The following is a 15,689-nucleotide window of genomic DNA, read 5'->3' on the forward strand; positions in this document are numbered from 1 at the left end:
GCTTCAGTCTGGGGGGTGTGCCGGCGGTCGGGGGACACTCCGAATGAGCAAATGAGAGTCCGCTGGCATAGGGACAAACCCAAGCAGTTAAGCAAGTGGAGGATTTTACCAATCATGAAACAAACAAAATCAATACCAGCACAAGCTAACAGCCAGTGGGAAAGGTTTTAGCAATAGCATAATGGATTTGATTTTCTCAGTTTTCATCAATAACGTGACAAATGCATTTAGCACAGGCTGAATGGAGCTAACAGGATATCAAGCAGGCCAGCAAGAAAAGCTTTGCCATTGTCACCTCTAGCACGAAAAAACCCCCAAACAAACCAAGGTTAGTTTTACAGCAGACCATTAGCGTGACAGTGTTACCCAGCTGTTAGCAAGAGTGTTATGGATAGCTTCAGAGAAGTACAAAACAAAAGCTTACCTCGTCTGGCATCTAGTACCATTTTTAGGTACTCCTGTAGTCGAATCCTCTTTCTCTATGAAAGTTTTTTGAACTTTTTTTTAAGCTTTTTTGTAGATTAATTCAACTGGAAATTTTATTGCACCCTAAAGCTAAACATGCAACAAAACCTCCAACAAATGGCAACCTAAATCAGTAAAGTTCTTAAGTGGAAGCCAACCCTATATTTTTAGCAAGTTGTGTCACAGGCAGCATTTGGGTGACCTCGGGCATTCCTTGGGTGACCTCAGCAAGAGTGAAACCCCTGGGTGCGCCTCGCCGCAGGGAAGCGTGTGCACAGCAGCCTGGTCAGCCCAGACCTGCTCACTACAACTGCATAATCCGCAGGGTCGAAGTGGCACTTAAATCCAGGCAAATGCAAACACATTGGCAGTCTGAGTCAGGCAGCATCGATGAATCATTAAAGGCATGGCTAGGGCTGCCTCAAGACAATGAGAAGTACTTTTTTTTTGTAATAAAAAGATAATTTGTGATTAAAAGGTGCTGCAACTGAGGAAACACTATTTTTATATGAAATCTGTGTAAAAATTTCTGATTACGGAGATAACGTAATTAGCGCATGTCTGTGTGTAATGAGTGCTGAAAAGGGGGAAACGCAGCACATGTTGCCTGAGAAATAAAACTAAGTGGCAGGAGTAACGTTGCATTCTGGATGTTTGAATTAGCATATGTAAGCTTTTCCCTTTGCTAGGAGTCAGTTTTGAAATACTCAGTGAACTAGCTAAGCTTAGTTAATTATATTTTTAATTACAGGGAGAAGTCAAGAAGTGCTGGATCCGTAATCACAAGAAATCACAGCTTGGGGTGGGAGAATTTCAGACAACAGCAATATCGAGAAATGCAAACCCTATCTTAATGCTAATGCTACAGCGTTCGCTGTCCCAAAACTTTCCGAGAATATGTGCCGTAGTGGTAAATAGCTCCTAAACATTCTGGTGAGCTTAATAAAATTTTGCCTTAAGCAGATGTCTTTCTGTCTACATGATGGCACTAATCCTAATGTCACTGCGTTACAGAGGCATTGGGCTGCACTTCAATAAGAAGTTCTCCAGCACTTACTCAGTAGGAGCGTTATGTAAGATGTGCAACCATAACAGAAAATCATAGAAGACAGGGCTAAAAATGACCTTCAGAGGTCGTCTAATCCTGTCGCTGGGAGGCTGGACGCTGCCAGTGTAAACACTGAGCAGCTTCACCAATTTAGAGATGCAGGTGGTGTAAATTTGCATTAGCGTAAATCCAACAGTGTGATATTTATTTTTTTTTTTTTCCCCCTTACATTCAAACAAGGTAGCTGAAAGGGGATGGATTGCAGTAATAACATGTTTTAGTCATGAATATTAATATTGAAGTAATTAAATCAGATGACTAGGAATTATAGGACAGGGAGATACTTTGCGTGTCATTGAATCTGCTCCCCAGTTAGCATAGAAACCCTTTCATAAACGTATGGAGCTGTCAGTTAATTACAGGAGAGTTTAAAGTAGCCCTTGCACAGCCTTATTTTTCATCTTCCATTTATTGAAAGATTATTTCGTTTTCATTGCGGGATGCTGGGTGTGGATTTGAATGACCAAAATCCGATTTGATATGCAGTTATTATATTCCTGCCAACACAGTGCAGGAAGAGCAGCATAACAAATTACTTTCCCCATTGAAGTTGAGTATACCTTAACTGAACCTCCATTGCCATACATCAAAGTATCACTACACATAACACGCTAAATTCTTTGCTGAAGTAAATTGTTGGCAGTTTCCCTCATTTATACTGTAAGTATTTAAAATATGCGTATTGGGATGTGACAGCTCTCCGGATTCTGGTGACCTGCTTTAGGAACATGAATACCAAATAGAGCTAAGCCAGTGGAAGCAGAAAATGTTGATGTTAACAGAACCGAGGTGATGTTTGCATTATGATGAAATCGTGTTTTTCCGTTTTCTGGCCGTGAGGATGTAAGGACCGGTTGCTGCTGCTTCAGCCTTCTGTCCAGCGTAACATCTTTTCTTCATGCTGGCCCTAAGTTAATGGCTAGGGATCGAGGCAAACAGCATTACTCTTTTCTCCTAATACCTCCAGCCTTCTAAGTATTTTCAGCTTGGAGGATTTTGCTCTACTTCCTCTGGGATGTCTGCTGTGCTCATCCACGGTATTACCAGTTTTCTCCAAAGTTAAAAGATTCTATAGGTTGGTTTTTTTTTTAACTTCCATGAAGCAAGTAGCATCTTTTGCATTGATGGGTTTATCCTTTGAAGTTACTCAAAAGGAGGTCTGTGGAATCCCCGTGCTCAGTTTTTGCAGACAGCAATTATGATTTGGAATCAGTGTTTTTTAAAAAGGCAGAAAAATGGAATTTTAGTCATTGAGTTAAAGCATTTCTTGTGCATTACTTTCTGAGTTTGTATCAGTACTAAAGGTGTTGCATCTCCTACTCTTTCTTTACATCAAATACTCCTCCTCCATATTGTGCTTGTTACTAAAGCTTATTTGAACAAGTAGAAGTGTAGGTGGAACCTTTGAATTTTTGCTTCCTGTGGGGTTCTGATCTATTTGCTTTGCAGGGAGCTAATAGGTGGGTAGAGGGCCTCAGTCTTTAAGAAGTTCTCCAGTGCAGTCCCATAGTTGCCTGTGAGTTGTAACCCTCCAGTCTGCAAAAAAACAAGCCCAGAAAAAAAAGGAAAGTATCAGAATTTAACATGACATCCTCAACCATTCTAAAATAGCAGATGATAACCTAGCTTAGAGAACATTATGAATTACTTGTTAGACTGAGATCAGGCACAGTCACACAAAAATGGATAAAGCCAAGGCACAAATACGCCTTTGGCAGCAACGTAAGCATCTGGTAAGGTTTGACATAAGCCCAAAAATATCTACTAGCTTCAAGAGTGTGGATGTCAAAAGAAAAAGAGATCAGCTAGGTAAATATTGATGTTCTCTAATAATATGTTAGAGTGACAGATGTGGAGAAAGGGTGGATTGTCACTGAATTTCCTAAAAGCAAGATATTACTGTCTCTAATAATTTGGAAAAGAATTTTAGTTTCAGCCCTGGAATGAAGCACCACTCGGTGATCACATCTTCAATGATGCTAAGAGCACGGGAAGCTCAAGTAGGGAGGCTCATTTGGTAGGAATCCATTCCTGAGAATGGGAATTGTTCAAAACTGTTGCTCCCGTAGAAGTGCCTAGTGAAGGAAGATGGGAAGGAGTGGAAATAATGTAACCAAGAAGCCCACAGGTGACGAAACTGGTAGTTTGGCTACTGCAGTGTCATGTGTTTGTGGTCAGGTCTTGTTTAGATGTGGGCCCAAATTGTTTGTCTGTTTTTATTTGAGTATGCATTTGATCTCAACATAGTTAACAGTTTCTGAGCTATTGCCCAGAACATAGTAGTTGAGCTTTTATGGTGTTAATACAGATGCTGTTTTCCCCTGGTTGTGTTCTGGGCAGAGGAAGCTCGGCAGATTTGTGTTTGGAAGTTTATCTGTAAGCAGTTTACAACTCAAGTTTAAGATTCTGCAAATAAGGGAGGGCTTTTCTGTGTACTTGCAGCTCTGTGAAAATGAGCAATGTTAGATAAATCTGTTTGGGGAAGGATAAAACACAAAAAGGTTTTATGACTATGACATCAGCTAAGGATCATCTTGTTTGCGCAGGTTATGTTTCAGAGCAGTGGTTGCCTGACACACTGTAGCATCTTATTAAATGCTTTATTTTAAGACAACGGTAATGTTACGGAAGCGATGCTAGGTTTCTGTACTGCTTTCCCTTTGGAAGACATTTGTTTTCAGCTCAGATGCCGAAGCTGAAGCATTACTATCATAAGTTCATTCTGCTTCAGTTTTAAATGGCTTCATTGTCTTGTGAAAATTTGCCTGGAATGACAATGGGAGTGGTATTGGGTAACCATTTTCTGGGTGGCAGTTTCAAGATTTGCTCTTTATTTAGAGCTCTTTACTGGTCTCCAGGCTGATTAAGAATAGATGGATCATATAGTCCTTCTCATAAATACTTTTAAGATGCAACTTTTTTTTTTTTTAAAGTTTGCTATTGGTGTCGGTGGTGACAGTGTTTCACTCTGTGTATTTTCAATTCCTCTGTCTCTTACGTCCTTGACTGGCTTTTCTGCTCATTTTTTCCTCTAAGCTCATAACATCACAGCATAAATATATTAAGAGATACTGAAATATATATGCATCTAGTCTATGTGTCAAGAAGACTCACATAAATAAGGATTTGCTAGATCAAGCCTTTAGTAGATGACCTAATTTTCCATTTTAATCAGATTACAAAAGGAGATTTAAATAAAAGTTTCACGCTTTAGAAGGGTTAACAGGCACGGAAATTTCAGACCAAATCCTCCGCTGGTATGAACTGGCATTGGGAAGTTGTGAACTGACAGCAGAGTTGTGTGATTTGAAGCAGCAGAGATCTCAGCTCTGGACTCCCAACATACAAGTGAAGAAATAAAACTGAGAGGCAAACTTGCCAAGAGCTATACACTGTATGAGGAGCTAATAAATGGTAAACCAGAAAATTACAAGAGACCCAGAGTTGAAGCGAATCTGGAAGGGAGCTTGCATGAAGTGGGCTGGTGGGCACAGCTGGGAAGTCAGACTTGAGCATGAAGTCCGAGCCCAAGCTAATGTAGCGGTGGACTTGTAACCAGTGAATTTAGAGATGGCTAGTGCCAAAGAAAGAGCCTCCTTCAGTCCCTCCAAAAAGATGGCTCCGCATAAACCATCTTATGTAGAAAACAACAAAGAGAAGGGATGAGATGTGCTGGGAGCTATTGCCTGTGGTAATGACTATTACGGTGGGGAGCTTCTGCGGCTCCTCCCAAAAGTGCTGCTGCTGGGAAGGAAGCTGATTTGATGGGAGGGACCCTGTCGTATATAGTTCATTTAATAAGCTGTTCATCTTCTAAGTGCTCATTTGAGCTAGGCTGAGCGACTCTCTAGAGATGCACCCATCACTAGCTATGAAAATCCGTATGCAGCAGAGCACGCAGAACCTCAGATTACCTCTTTCAAAAAAAAGCTATTTTTAATCCAGTGCCTTGCTGTGTATTAATCATTTTTGACAAATTACTTCATGTTGTGTAAATTCCCATGCACTATCTGTGCATGCATATTTTAGCCTATTGCAGTCTCATAAGAGCAGTCAGTGACACCTCATTTCCCATCACCTTTTTTTTATGGGCAGGCTGGCATGGTGCTTAGATATCAGAGGAAACTGGTGCACAAATTCATCTGTCAATTTAAACCAGTGAACAGCTTTGTTGTCAATGCAGCTTTGCAGGGTTATATCAACTGACAGTACTGCCCTGATACCCATGGATTCTGTACCGTTAATCATCAGAGAGATAATTTTACTAGTTATGTGGTAGTATGAGTACAAATATGTTACTGGAATTGACATCTCAGAGAAAGCTGAGTGGATCAGTGAGTCAGGAGTGAGTACATCTACATACAATGAGCTACAAGAGTCACAGCAGTGTTTCTGGACTGAGAAGATATCTTTTCTCTTACAGTTCAGCGCTACTTTCTCAGGCATGTATTTCTCTTAGATACAGGACTTTAATAGCAGAAATTCTGTGCAACCCAAGAAATGCATGATAAGAAAGCTCTTGGATGCTTTTAGGGATGGATCATGGATCTACTCTTCTTACATAAAGTTCTTGGGAACAGAGCAGACCAGGAGTGACTCATATTCGCCATAATCAACCAAATTATCTTATGAAGGTCAGTGAGGTTACTTATGAATAGAGTGGGCAGGATTTTGCTGTTCAACCGAGCCCGCGTATCAAAGCAGTGCTGTGGAAGCATGTCCTAGTACGGTACTGCCCTGGCGTGCGTGGGATGAGGAGTACTGGTTGTGAGCAGCGCTGTGCCCTGGGCTGTCGTGCTATCAACCAGCCTCCAAACTCAAAGCAGCGCTGTGGAAGCATGTCCTAGTACATGCTTCCACATGCCTGTACTGCCCTGGTACTGCCCTGGCGTGCGCGGGGTGAGGAGTACTGGTTGTGAGCAGCGCTGTGCCCTGGGCTGTCGTGCTATCAACCAGCCTCCAAACCCTCTCGGGGCCCTGGGGACACACGTCTGGTTTCTAGCACAAGCTCAAGCTGTGACAACACGTCTGATTCCTAGCAGAGGCTGAGGCTTGAGCCTCCATGCTGGCAAGCTGCTGTATTGCCCGCAGGTGAGATCATGGCTTGCGGGGGGAGGCTGCGTGTGCACCGCCAGACCTCCACGGTGGAGGGGCCTTTTTGACTGCTTCTTCCTGCAGAAGAATATCTTCTCTTTCTGGGCTTTTCAGTGGTGACTTGGTGGGATAATGCATTACTCTTGTGGAGTGTTTCCAAATTACAGTACAAGCTCACAGAGCTTGGGGGATGGGTTGGAAGAACTCATCTCTGAGTCCGTGTTGCCTTTCTGTAAGATACCTTGCGCCTGAGAAGGGACCACCTTAAAGTGCAGCGATTTAGAATCACAAGCAACAAGGAATTGGATTAATTCTAGTATCAGCATTACTTGCACTGCCCTTAAGAGGAGCACAGCTGAATGTTTAATGAACATTTGAGAAACGCAATCTGCTGTGAGTACAAGTTCAGAATGTGGCAGAGGCTCTGACACTAGTATACACAAGCAGATCTCTGTGGATAATATGAGTTTTTTTCTTTTTGATTTTTTAGAATCAACCTTGTCCTATGTTAGGCAGCTGGAGGCAAGAGTAAGACAGCTGGAGGAGGAAAATCGCATGCTGCCCCAGGTGGGTGACTTCTGTTGGTGGGAACAGTAGCCGGCAGCTAGACAGCAACGCTCGAGTCTTTGTGCTTGAGATAAAACCAGTATTACTTGACATTTGACATTACTGCGTTTGAACACTCAGGCTGATCATTCAGATAATCAAAAGCACTCACATCTGTTTGTTCATCTTGCTCGTGATTGAGTGGGGTATTTATTTAAGACTATGACAATGCTTTCATTAATTTTTCTCCTTTGCAGGTGTTGATACCTTGCTAAGAAAAATTCACTGGAAGCTGCTACTTATAGTTAATTGTTGGGTTGAAAATCACAGTGAACTGACCCTTTACATTGTGGTTTTATTCCAAGAGCTTCTGGTTATTAAAATGTCAAGTACTTTTTATAGTTAACCAAAATATTTTGCTTTAAAAATGCAAATGTTTTAAGTAATAATAATTGGGTTATATTATTTTTAATATGTAGAGGAATATATTAGATACGTAAATGCAAGACTGAAATTAAATTGAATAAATAAGCAAATATGAAGTTGAAGGTTTTCCCAATATGTTTTTAAGAATGAAAAATTTTGAAGTTCGTTAAGAATTAATCAAAGACACTTGTATTTTTTTATATATACATATACAAACCAGCGCATATTTCTATTATCATTTGTTAAGTAATCCGTAGGAAAATCCATAAAGTCTCCAAATGAAGTTGCCCACTGGAAGAAAAAAGAAGTTGCATTTTGTTTAAATCAAATAGTAGTTTAAATGAAGACATTGGTCTGAAGAAGGAAAGTGCTTTTTATTGAACATAGTACTGTTATTTGAGTGTAAAATCCAAGATAGCAGTGAAATGTAGTAAGAAGTAAAATCCACTGGCTCCGATTTATTCATTTGTGTAAGCCAAGATTAGCTAGAAGATCTCAGCCCCAGGTTAACAATTTCCTTTCTTAAGGCAGATTTTAAGTAAAGTGTCGTGGTTTTTTCCCTCACCTATAATATGACAGTTGGAAGGGCCTCTATAGCTCTTGACTTGCTAGGTGACCTTGAGCAATTTATGTAACTTCTCTGTACCCTAATTTGTTGATCTGGAAGAGGACAGCAAGAATGGTTAAATGTCTGTCCATTAACATATATACAGTCTTCAATAGGAAAGACAAACGTTGATCTTCAGTGATAAAGAATATGATTTTCTTGTCAAGAACGGTGTTCAGGGCAAATGTTAACAAACCTGCCTGGAAAATACCGCTGTGGTTTGTCTTGGGTCTGGAACAACACTGGGGGATAAATTGTGCAGAACATTCTTTGTGGGCAAAATCTTTAGAAGTGGCCATATGTTTTACTCGTCTGGAGTTTGAGGTGCTCAGGTGGAGACCCATGAAATGCATTACCAGATCTTGGTAAAGGCTGGAACACCCACATTGTCGGCGTTGAGTTCATCTAAAATATCTTAGACGGGGTGCCAAAACCGGAAAATAGTGCTTGTGAAAATAGCACCTAAGCCCAGAGCTGTTGCAAAAGTAATTGTAACAAAATATGCTGATTGTGAGGTTTTGAAGGGGAAGAACTAGGTAAGCAAGGCTGCAAACTTTTTGTTTTTAAATACAGAGGTCAGAGTTTGTCTTATGTTTGGTTTTGTTGGCACAAGGATCTGTAGTAGAGTTCTGAAAAATCTCCTAATATCTCTGGATACTGTATTGTAAGAAATAATGACTGATAAGGGTTCACATTTCCTGGCATATCTTGCTCACCTTTCCTCCTGAAGAAAGTCGTTGCTTTGGGGAGAGGAAGGAAATGTAGACACCAATCTTATTCCGACTTTGCATTCAATTACCTCGGCATTACAATTGCATGAGTTCGTTTTGGGGGTTGTTACTGTGAGTAACACCCTGAACGTGCTATCAGCGGTGATCAGGCCCCATCACAAAGACGCAGGATGGAAATGCATAAGCTCCTGGCACTGGTTCGATTCCATTTAATAGGAGGAATGGGAGTTTGTTGGGCATTAAGCCAAACCGAGTGCTTTTGACAAATCAGCTGAAAATACACGACGAGCCCCACAACTGGGGAAGGTTTTTAGCACAGCTCTTACTCAGTTACAGTGTTGTGCCTTAAAATTTCACCAGTGCTTCAGTAAGGGAGTGCTTTTGCTTTTTGCATAGCACCTCATGGATGGCATACTGGAGCACTGGGAGAGTTTGGGAGTTGCAGGACTCCACTTAATATGAGAGGGGTGACAACTCGCACTCGTGAGTGTGATGCCTCGATGAAGTCTTTACTGAAGAGTCCTTGCCTTGCTTTCTGAGGCTTTCTTCTCTCCTCCTGCCACGCTTTTCTTCTTTTTCCTCTCTGCTTTCAATATCCTTTCTTTTCCCCCTTTTCTGCTTATGTGTCACTCATGAAAATGCAGTGGCACATTTGTTGACACCCTCTTCAGGTAAATCACTCCTTTCATCTATCACTTAGGTGTGGTTCTCTTCCAATTTCTTTTGCTTTGCTTGTCTCCCTCCATACGTATTAGTTTTCTTTTCAAAATCCCACAGATCTCTAATGTAAAGGTTTTATTAATATTTAGTGGCAAGAACATTTCCAGAGAAAATGGTTTTAAGTGCTGCCATCACTGTTCAAATGGAATCTGAGTTTTAGTTCACTCTGCTGTACTGAAGAGCTTCTTTGTTAGGGGAAATGCAGTACCACCACTGAGTCAATATTTTAGTTTGATCAGGTAACAGAAAAAGTATAAAAATGCACATATTCACTTAAGGCTGTTAATGTCTCTTCCTGTGCTGCACAGTTGTTCTGGTGATGGTTTATAACATAGTAGCGGGTTTAAGAGTTACGAGAAGCCATAGATGTGTTGTAGGTTTGCTGTGTTGGTGAGAGCTGTAATTAGCTGTTCGTTTTGTTGGGTTTTTTTTCCTTCTGTCAGATAGCATGTAACAAGATATGATCCAGACCCATTCAGTTTCTGGCCACAAATAGGATTTTTGTGCAAGAAAGCAGATACTTTCCAAGATTTATGGTATGCAGCTGGGTCTTCTGTTGAGAATGCCAAATTGTGCCGGCTGCGCCCGAGACAAGGGGTGTGCAGCTTGCACTGGTGCTTCTCAAACGCTCGTGTAGGTAAGGGTGCATGACAGCAGTGCGTAGAGGCAAAAGGATTTGAGTGAGAACATTTCTGGTTTGCTGGATGGATTTCAGGCCAGAGTAGTTCCCCCGTGGGGCTGGGGCAGGAAAGCTCTTTGTAGCACATGGGCTCTGGCGGTGCCGCTGCCTTCTGCTGCCTCAAAACGTGCATGAAACTACAGCATCACTGTGAATTGAGTTTTGCTCCTAACATAAAAAAAACCCCAAACATGATAATACGGGTAGTGCTCTAGCCAGAACGTAGTGTCTGTGCATATTGTAATGAAGATACTCAGCAATAATTAAGAAAATATGTAGGGACCAAACAATGGATTCAGATCCCAGTTACAGCTTCCTGGGCTGTGGCGGATCTGTTAAGTCAGTGAGTAACTTCAGCTAACTGAAAACAGGAGTGTCCTCCCAGACTTGATGTGGTGCGTAACTGCTATCCGTGCCTTATGCAGGGGGAAGCGAGATCAGGATCTGGCATCCACATGTCAATTAACTGAAGAGATCCCTGAATTTTCGTAGGGCTAGTATTTCAGGGCTGATAAGCTCAGCTGAAATGTTACGGAAGTGTGGACATCTGTCATATAATGACAGTGAATGCATTTGCAAAAGATATACTTGGCAAGCCACCCAATTTAAATTGCTTCAGTTTTTATTTGTTTCATGGGAGGAGGGAGCAAGAGGCAGAGATGGAGAATTGTCAGGCATTTCCCCCTTCTAACTCTTTGTCCTTGTAGTTTAGCTTTACCTTGTAATGAAGGGGAAAGGAAATATTGCCAGGATGCTGCTTTCTGGGCAAACAAGCTGCATGGGTCAGTGGGGCTGGAGGCTGGATGCGGGGAGCTGAGCTCCCGACTTCCATAGCGTGCCGCACCAAAGCCATGAGGCTGGTGTGGTGCAGGGCTGAACCGGAGCCCTTCTGCTCCCCCTCACGTGGGCTTTTCTGCCTCCGTTTCCTCATTCTTTCCAAGTCTTTTGGTCCTTTTCTCTGTCTTTTTATTGTTTCTCTTTCAATTCCACTGTTGCTTCAGGCACTTTTTTGGGGTTTTGCATCCTTGCTAGCCTTTTCCAGTCCTGGTAGTTTAAGTATGAAATAGCAGGCATGACCCTCAGGCACGCACTAGTTTATTTTTAAGCACTTCCAACACTTTCCATTTCCCTCTTTCTTCCCCCTTCCATTAGATTATCACATTTTATTTCAACCCATTTCCAAATCTTTCAAAAACCTTTTTGCTGAAATCTGTGTTTTTTATTTTCCCTCTGCATGGCATGGTTTTAGTTATAAATCTAATTAGAAGATGGGAACTGTTTGGTTAGTATTTTTTTTGTAAAATCTGTGTCACTCACAGTCCAATGTTGTTTGTCTTCTCCCTTCCGTAGCGTGTAGAAGAATAGGGAATCCTTCAACCAAGATGTAATTAAAACCGATTGAACAAACCCATGTTACCTAATCATGTCATCAAATATTTGCTGAAAGTAAATCAACAGCATCCACCCACCCAGTTCTTCCATGTGCTCTCATCCTCAGTTTAAATTAATAGGTCATTAATGGAGCAACTTCAGTTTACAACAGCCGAGGTTCTGACCAGAGTCTTTGGCTCAGGGTGTCCCAAGCATAGCGCTTCCATCTTGGTTGGTGTGGGCAGGCTGAATGGCAAGAGCTTATGGGCTTGGTGTTACAAAGATACAAATTCAAGAAAAACCTGCTGTACAAAAAGAGCTGCAGTTCAGAGAGAAGGACAGATTATTATGTTTCCAGAGTAATTTCCGAAAGTCTGGAATTACTTTGTACTCATGATTTTCTAGTAGAGGCCACTGAATCTTCCAGATTTTAAATAGCGGTGGTCTTTATACGTGTGGCCTCCAAGATTTGGAGGTGCTACAGTCCAGAGCCTTTTTCTTTTACAGGTTCATTAGCAAAAGAGGTTTATGAAGGGCCTGCTGAAAATGGTTGTTTCTGAAGGTGTGTAGCCAGCAATGGTTTTGGTCACTCAGAAATCTGAGTATGCTTCAAATATGCTGTGAGGATATGTGGATTTCGGCAGCAATATGCAGAAGTAGAGGTTTCTACTGTAGTCTTGGAGAACAGGAATTATGATTAATAACTGCAACATTTTAAAACTGTGTATCTTAATTGACAGGAATGTTCCCTAAAAAAAATGTTGCCATTTTGTTCAGTGTGTTATTAATCCAGCAGAGCAACATACTGCAGCTTATTGCTTTCTGTTTTTCCTTTCTCCTGCCTGTTTGAAACAAGCTGACAAACACAGCCTGTGTTTTCTTTAAGCTAACGGGGAAATTGAGAGCTGGGGAAATCAGAAAAAAGCTGTGAAAATTAGGCAGTGATTGAATTGGCGTGGCAGTTACCCAGCAGGAAGGATATACTTCCCAGAAACCACTTGCCTCTGGGATAAAAGGCAGGGGGAGAAGGAGGTCTTGTGCTTTTGCTGAGGTGGGTCTCCAATGGTAAGTGAACAGAGCAGTGCCCAGTGGACAGGAAAATCGTGTTCTCTCAGAAGCTTTGGTGAGGTGACTGCAAGTGTCCTTGGGGCAGAGATGGACTGTGTTTTTTCCTCCTCGGCTATCGCTGCGTGCCATGGGGAGGTTGTGAGTCAGGCAGCAAGCAGCACGCTTCCTCCGGAGGGGCTGGCAGATAAACTGCCGCTGACTTGAGCTATGTAGTGTGCTTTGCGCTACAGTGGTTTTCATTCATGACTGCCCTTATCAACAGTATGGATTGAAAAAATGATGTTTTTTACTGGCTCGAGTAGAAAGGCTCCTGATTAGTTCTCTCCATCAAAGAGTATCCTGTTCTACACAGGGGTCTTTATTCTGACCGTGACCAGGGTACGGTGCAGGGTTTGCCTCTGGCGCTATGGGCGAATGGCCCGAGTATCCTCAACATGTTGCAGTCAATGTGAGGGAGATGCTAAATTTCCATTTATCTAATTTTTTGTTATGTGATATTATAGGGTTGAGTCAGATTTCCTGTGCTTTCTATTCACTAGAGTCGCGTGTTGGCATTAGATATTTTGTAGATTTACTTGCAACAGAAGATGGATCTGCACGTTTAGTGATTGCAATTGCCTCTGTTATCTTTGTGGCAAAACTTACAGGAGATATTATGTGGTTTTTCCCTGCTTCAGACAATGTGCTTTCTGCTGCGGTATAATGTGCACACAGTGCACGTGAGACTCGGAGGAGGCAACATGCAAACCATGCTTTAGCTTGGGCACAAGGGCTGGACAGGGGCAGTAGGGAAGGTTAGCAGTGCAGCATGAGAAAAAAACCCAATTCTTCCTCGGATGTTGACGTGTGCAGCACTGTTTATTCAAAATGACTCGAGATATTTAAAGTCGATACAGACTTCAGCACTGTGGAGCCACAACTCCATCACTTTTGTCTGATTTGGTTCCACTTCCACAACTTTGTTACTGGATAATAAATGAAAAGATCTGTCCAAAACATGTGGACACATGGGGTGCCTACTTTGAGTGGCTGAATGCAAGTGCTGTGTGTGGAGCTAGAGAAGAGGAGGAGGGGAACAGGATTTCTCCTCCCATCTCAAGGTCCTGCTCAGGATCCTGTTGTAATCTGGGTTGGGCAGTGGCAGAGAAGGGACTCAGTGCAAGGAGACTCAGGTCCAGTTTTGGTGGGAGGTTAAACATGGCCATGCTCCCCACTGGCAAGCAGCAGCTGTGATGATAGGTCTGAAAAGCGCACTTTTCTATTTTCCTAAGGCACCTTGTTTTCAGACACCACCACTTTGGCGAAGTGCCTTTTCCTCTTGTTTGGCTTCACTGCCTCAGAAACTCGTAATACAGTCAGTAGTGCTGAAGTGTCTGCAGGCTCACAGGACTTGCCGAGGAACAGGAGACCCCCACATTCAGGCTGGTCCCATCCCCGTCATCGGCTGGAATAAGCTTCCTCCAAAGGCGGCAGAAGCTGTACTGCCTTTGTGGAGTGGCCTCACCTGAGATGAGAAGTCCCTGGGCTGGAGGATGGGGCTTCAGGGCTGCAAAACCTGCCTTATTTTTTAAGAAAAGCTTATGTCCCTTATCAAGAACAAAGGGAGGAGGGAGAAGGATGTCCACAGGGGGAATACTAATTTTCAATCTCCTACCAACATGTGTTGAGAACGCTGTCCGCTTAAAGCGGTGTGTTCACAACAAGTTTCTCATTCTCATGAAGGGAGGCAAAAATGTGCTGCATATGGCACAGAAGAGGCTGTGGAGGACGGCTGCCTGGAGGAAGGCCTGAACTCTGGCAGCAGCACAATTCGCAGGACTTCTGGATTTTCTCATGTTCAGGGGGCTTTAGATGTGCAATCTGTACTAATTTTCACAGCCTTTTAATAGCAATATTTATATTTTACCATTCAAAACTGACCGAAATCTTTGCTAGCTCTGGAGCCAGTAAAGAATCAGAATACCTTGACTTACAAAAAACCCAAAGCTGACTGAAGGAATTTATCCTAAACCAGAATTGCTCCAATCTGCTTTATTACCGCTTTTCCTTCCTCTTTCATTTCCTTTCCCAAAGTATAGCATTAAGTCTGCCCAGTCACTAACAGATCTATAAATCCTTCCCAAAGAAAAATAAGTTCTAAACCTCCCTCCATACATCATAGCAAATTGATAATAGTCATTGCTGCGGAGAATTGTAGGATGATACACTGCACGCTGCCCTAAGTGTGTGCCGGTATTGTCAGCCTAGTTACGAGACCCATTAGTGCCCACTGTTGCGGTTTACACTGCATCCATTGCTTGGCAGGAGGGCGGCACTGGAAGACAAGTTCGTGTACCAGATGGCGTTTCATATTCAGACTCAAGGTACCTTTTCCGTGGGCTTAGCATATGCAGCATTCTCATTTTTTTTAATTGTTTTTAGGGGTTTTCTTTTTTGAATGTGAGGTTCAGTCCTGCAGACGATTGCTGGGATCGAGTCTAATGTGTTCAGTAGTTGCAAGGGTCCTCTCAGCGATGTGCCCCTTTGGCACTGCTGTGAGCCATGCAGCGTTGGTTACAAAGGCCTGGGCATACCCTGACCAAGTCACGCACAGCATATAAACTTGCTTTGGACTGGGGTACTTTTCAATTAAACGTTTTCAGGCAGGCTGGATCTGTGAAGTTCAGCCTCATGTTACCTCTCTCTGTGCCCTTTTTCTCCCACACCCACCTTCATCTTTCCTATTGTTTAGATTCTAGACACCCCCAAAAAGACTTCAACATGCTATGTGCTTGCTCAGCGGGGCAAATTAGTGCACATCAGGGCACTGATTCTGATCAGAGGCTCTTTCCACTGTCATTATTTTTCCTTCAGAAATGCATTTCCCACACATTC

At 42.5% G+C, this 15,689-nt stretch overlaps 1 protein-coding gene across 1 annotated transcript in view; it reads left to right on the forward strand.

Annotated features, from left to right (window-relative positions):
- CCDC85A (coiled-coil domain containing 85A) overlaps positions 1-15,689 on the forward strand; it is a gene marked incomplete at its 5' end in the record, with an annotated part of 80,340 nt that overhangs the window by 56,277 nt on the left and 8,374 nt on the right. Inside the window, one exon of the mRNA XM_009582424.1 lies at positions 7,158-7,234. Within this exon, the coding sequence (XP_009580719.1) occupies positions 7,158-7,234 (77 nt within the window). The remainder of the gene's footprint in view (positions 1-7,157; positions 7,235-15,689) is intronic.

Source organism: Fulmarus glacialis, unplaced genomic scaffold (assembly GCF_000690835.1).
Source record: "Fulmarus glacialis isolate BGI_N327 unplaced genomic scaffold, ASM69083v1 scaffold8130, whole genome shotgun sequence".
NCBI lineage: Eukaryota > Metazoa > Chordata > Aves > Procellariiformes > Procellariidae > Fulmarus > Fulmarus glacialis.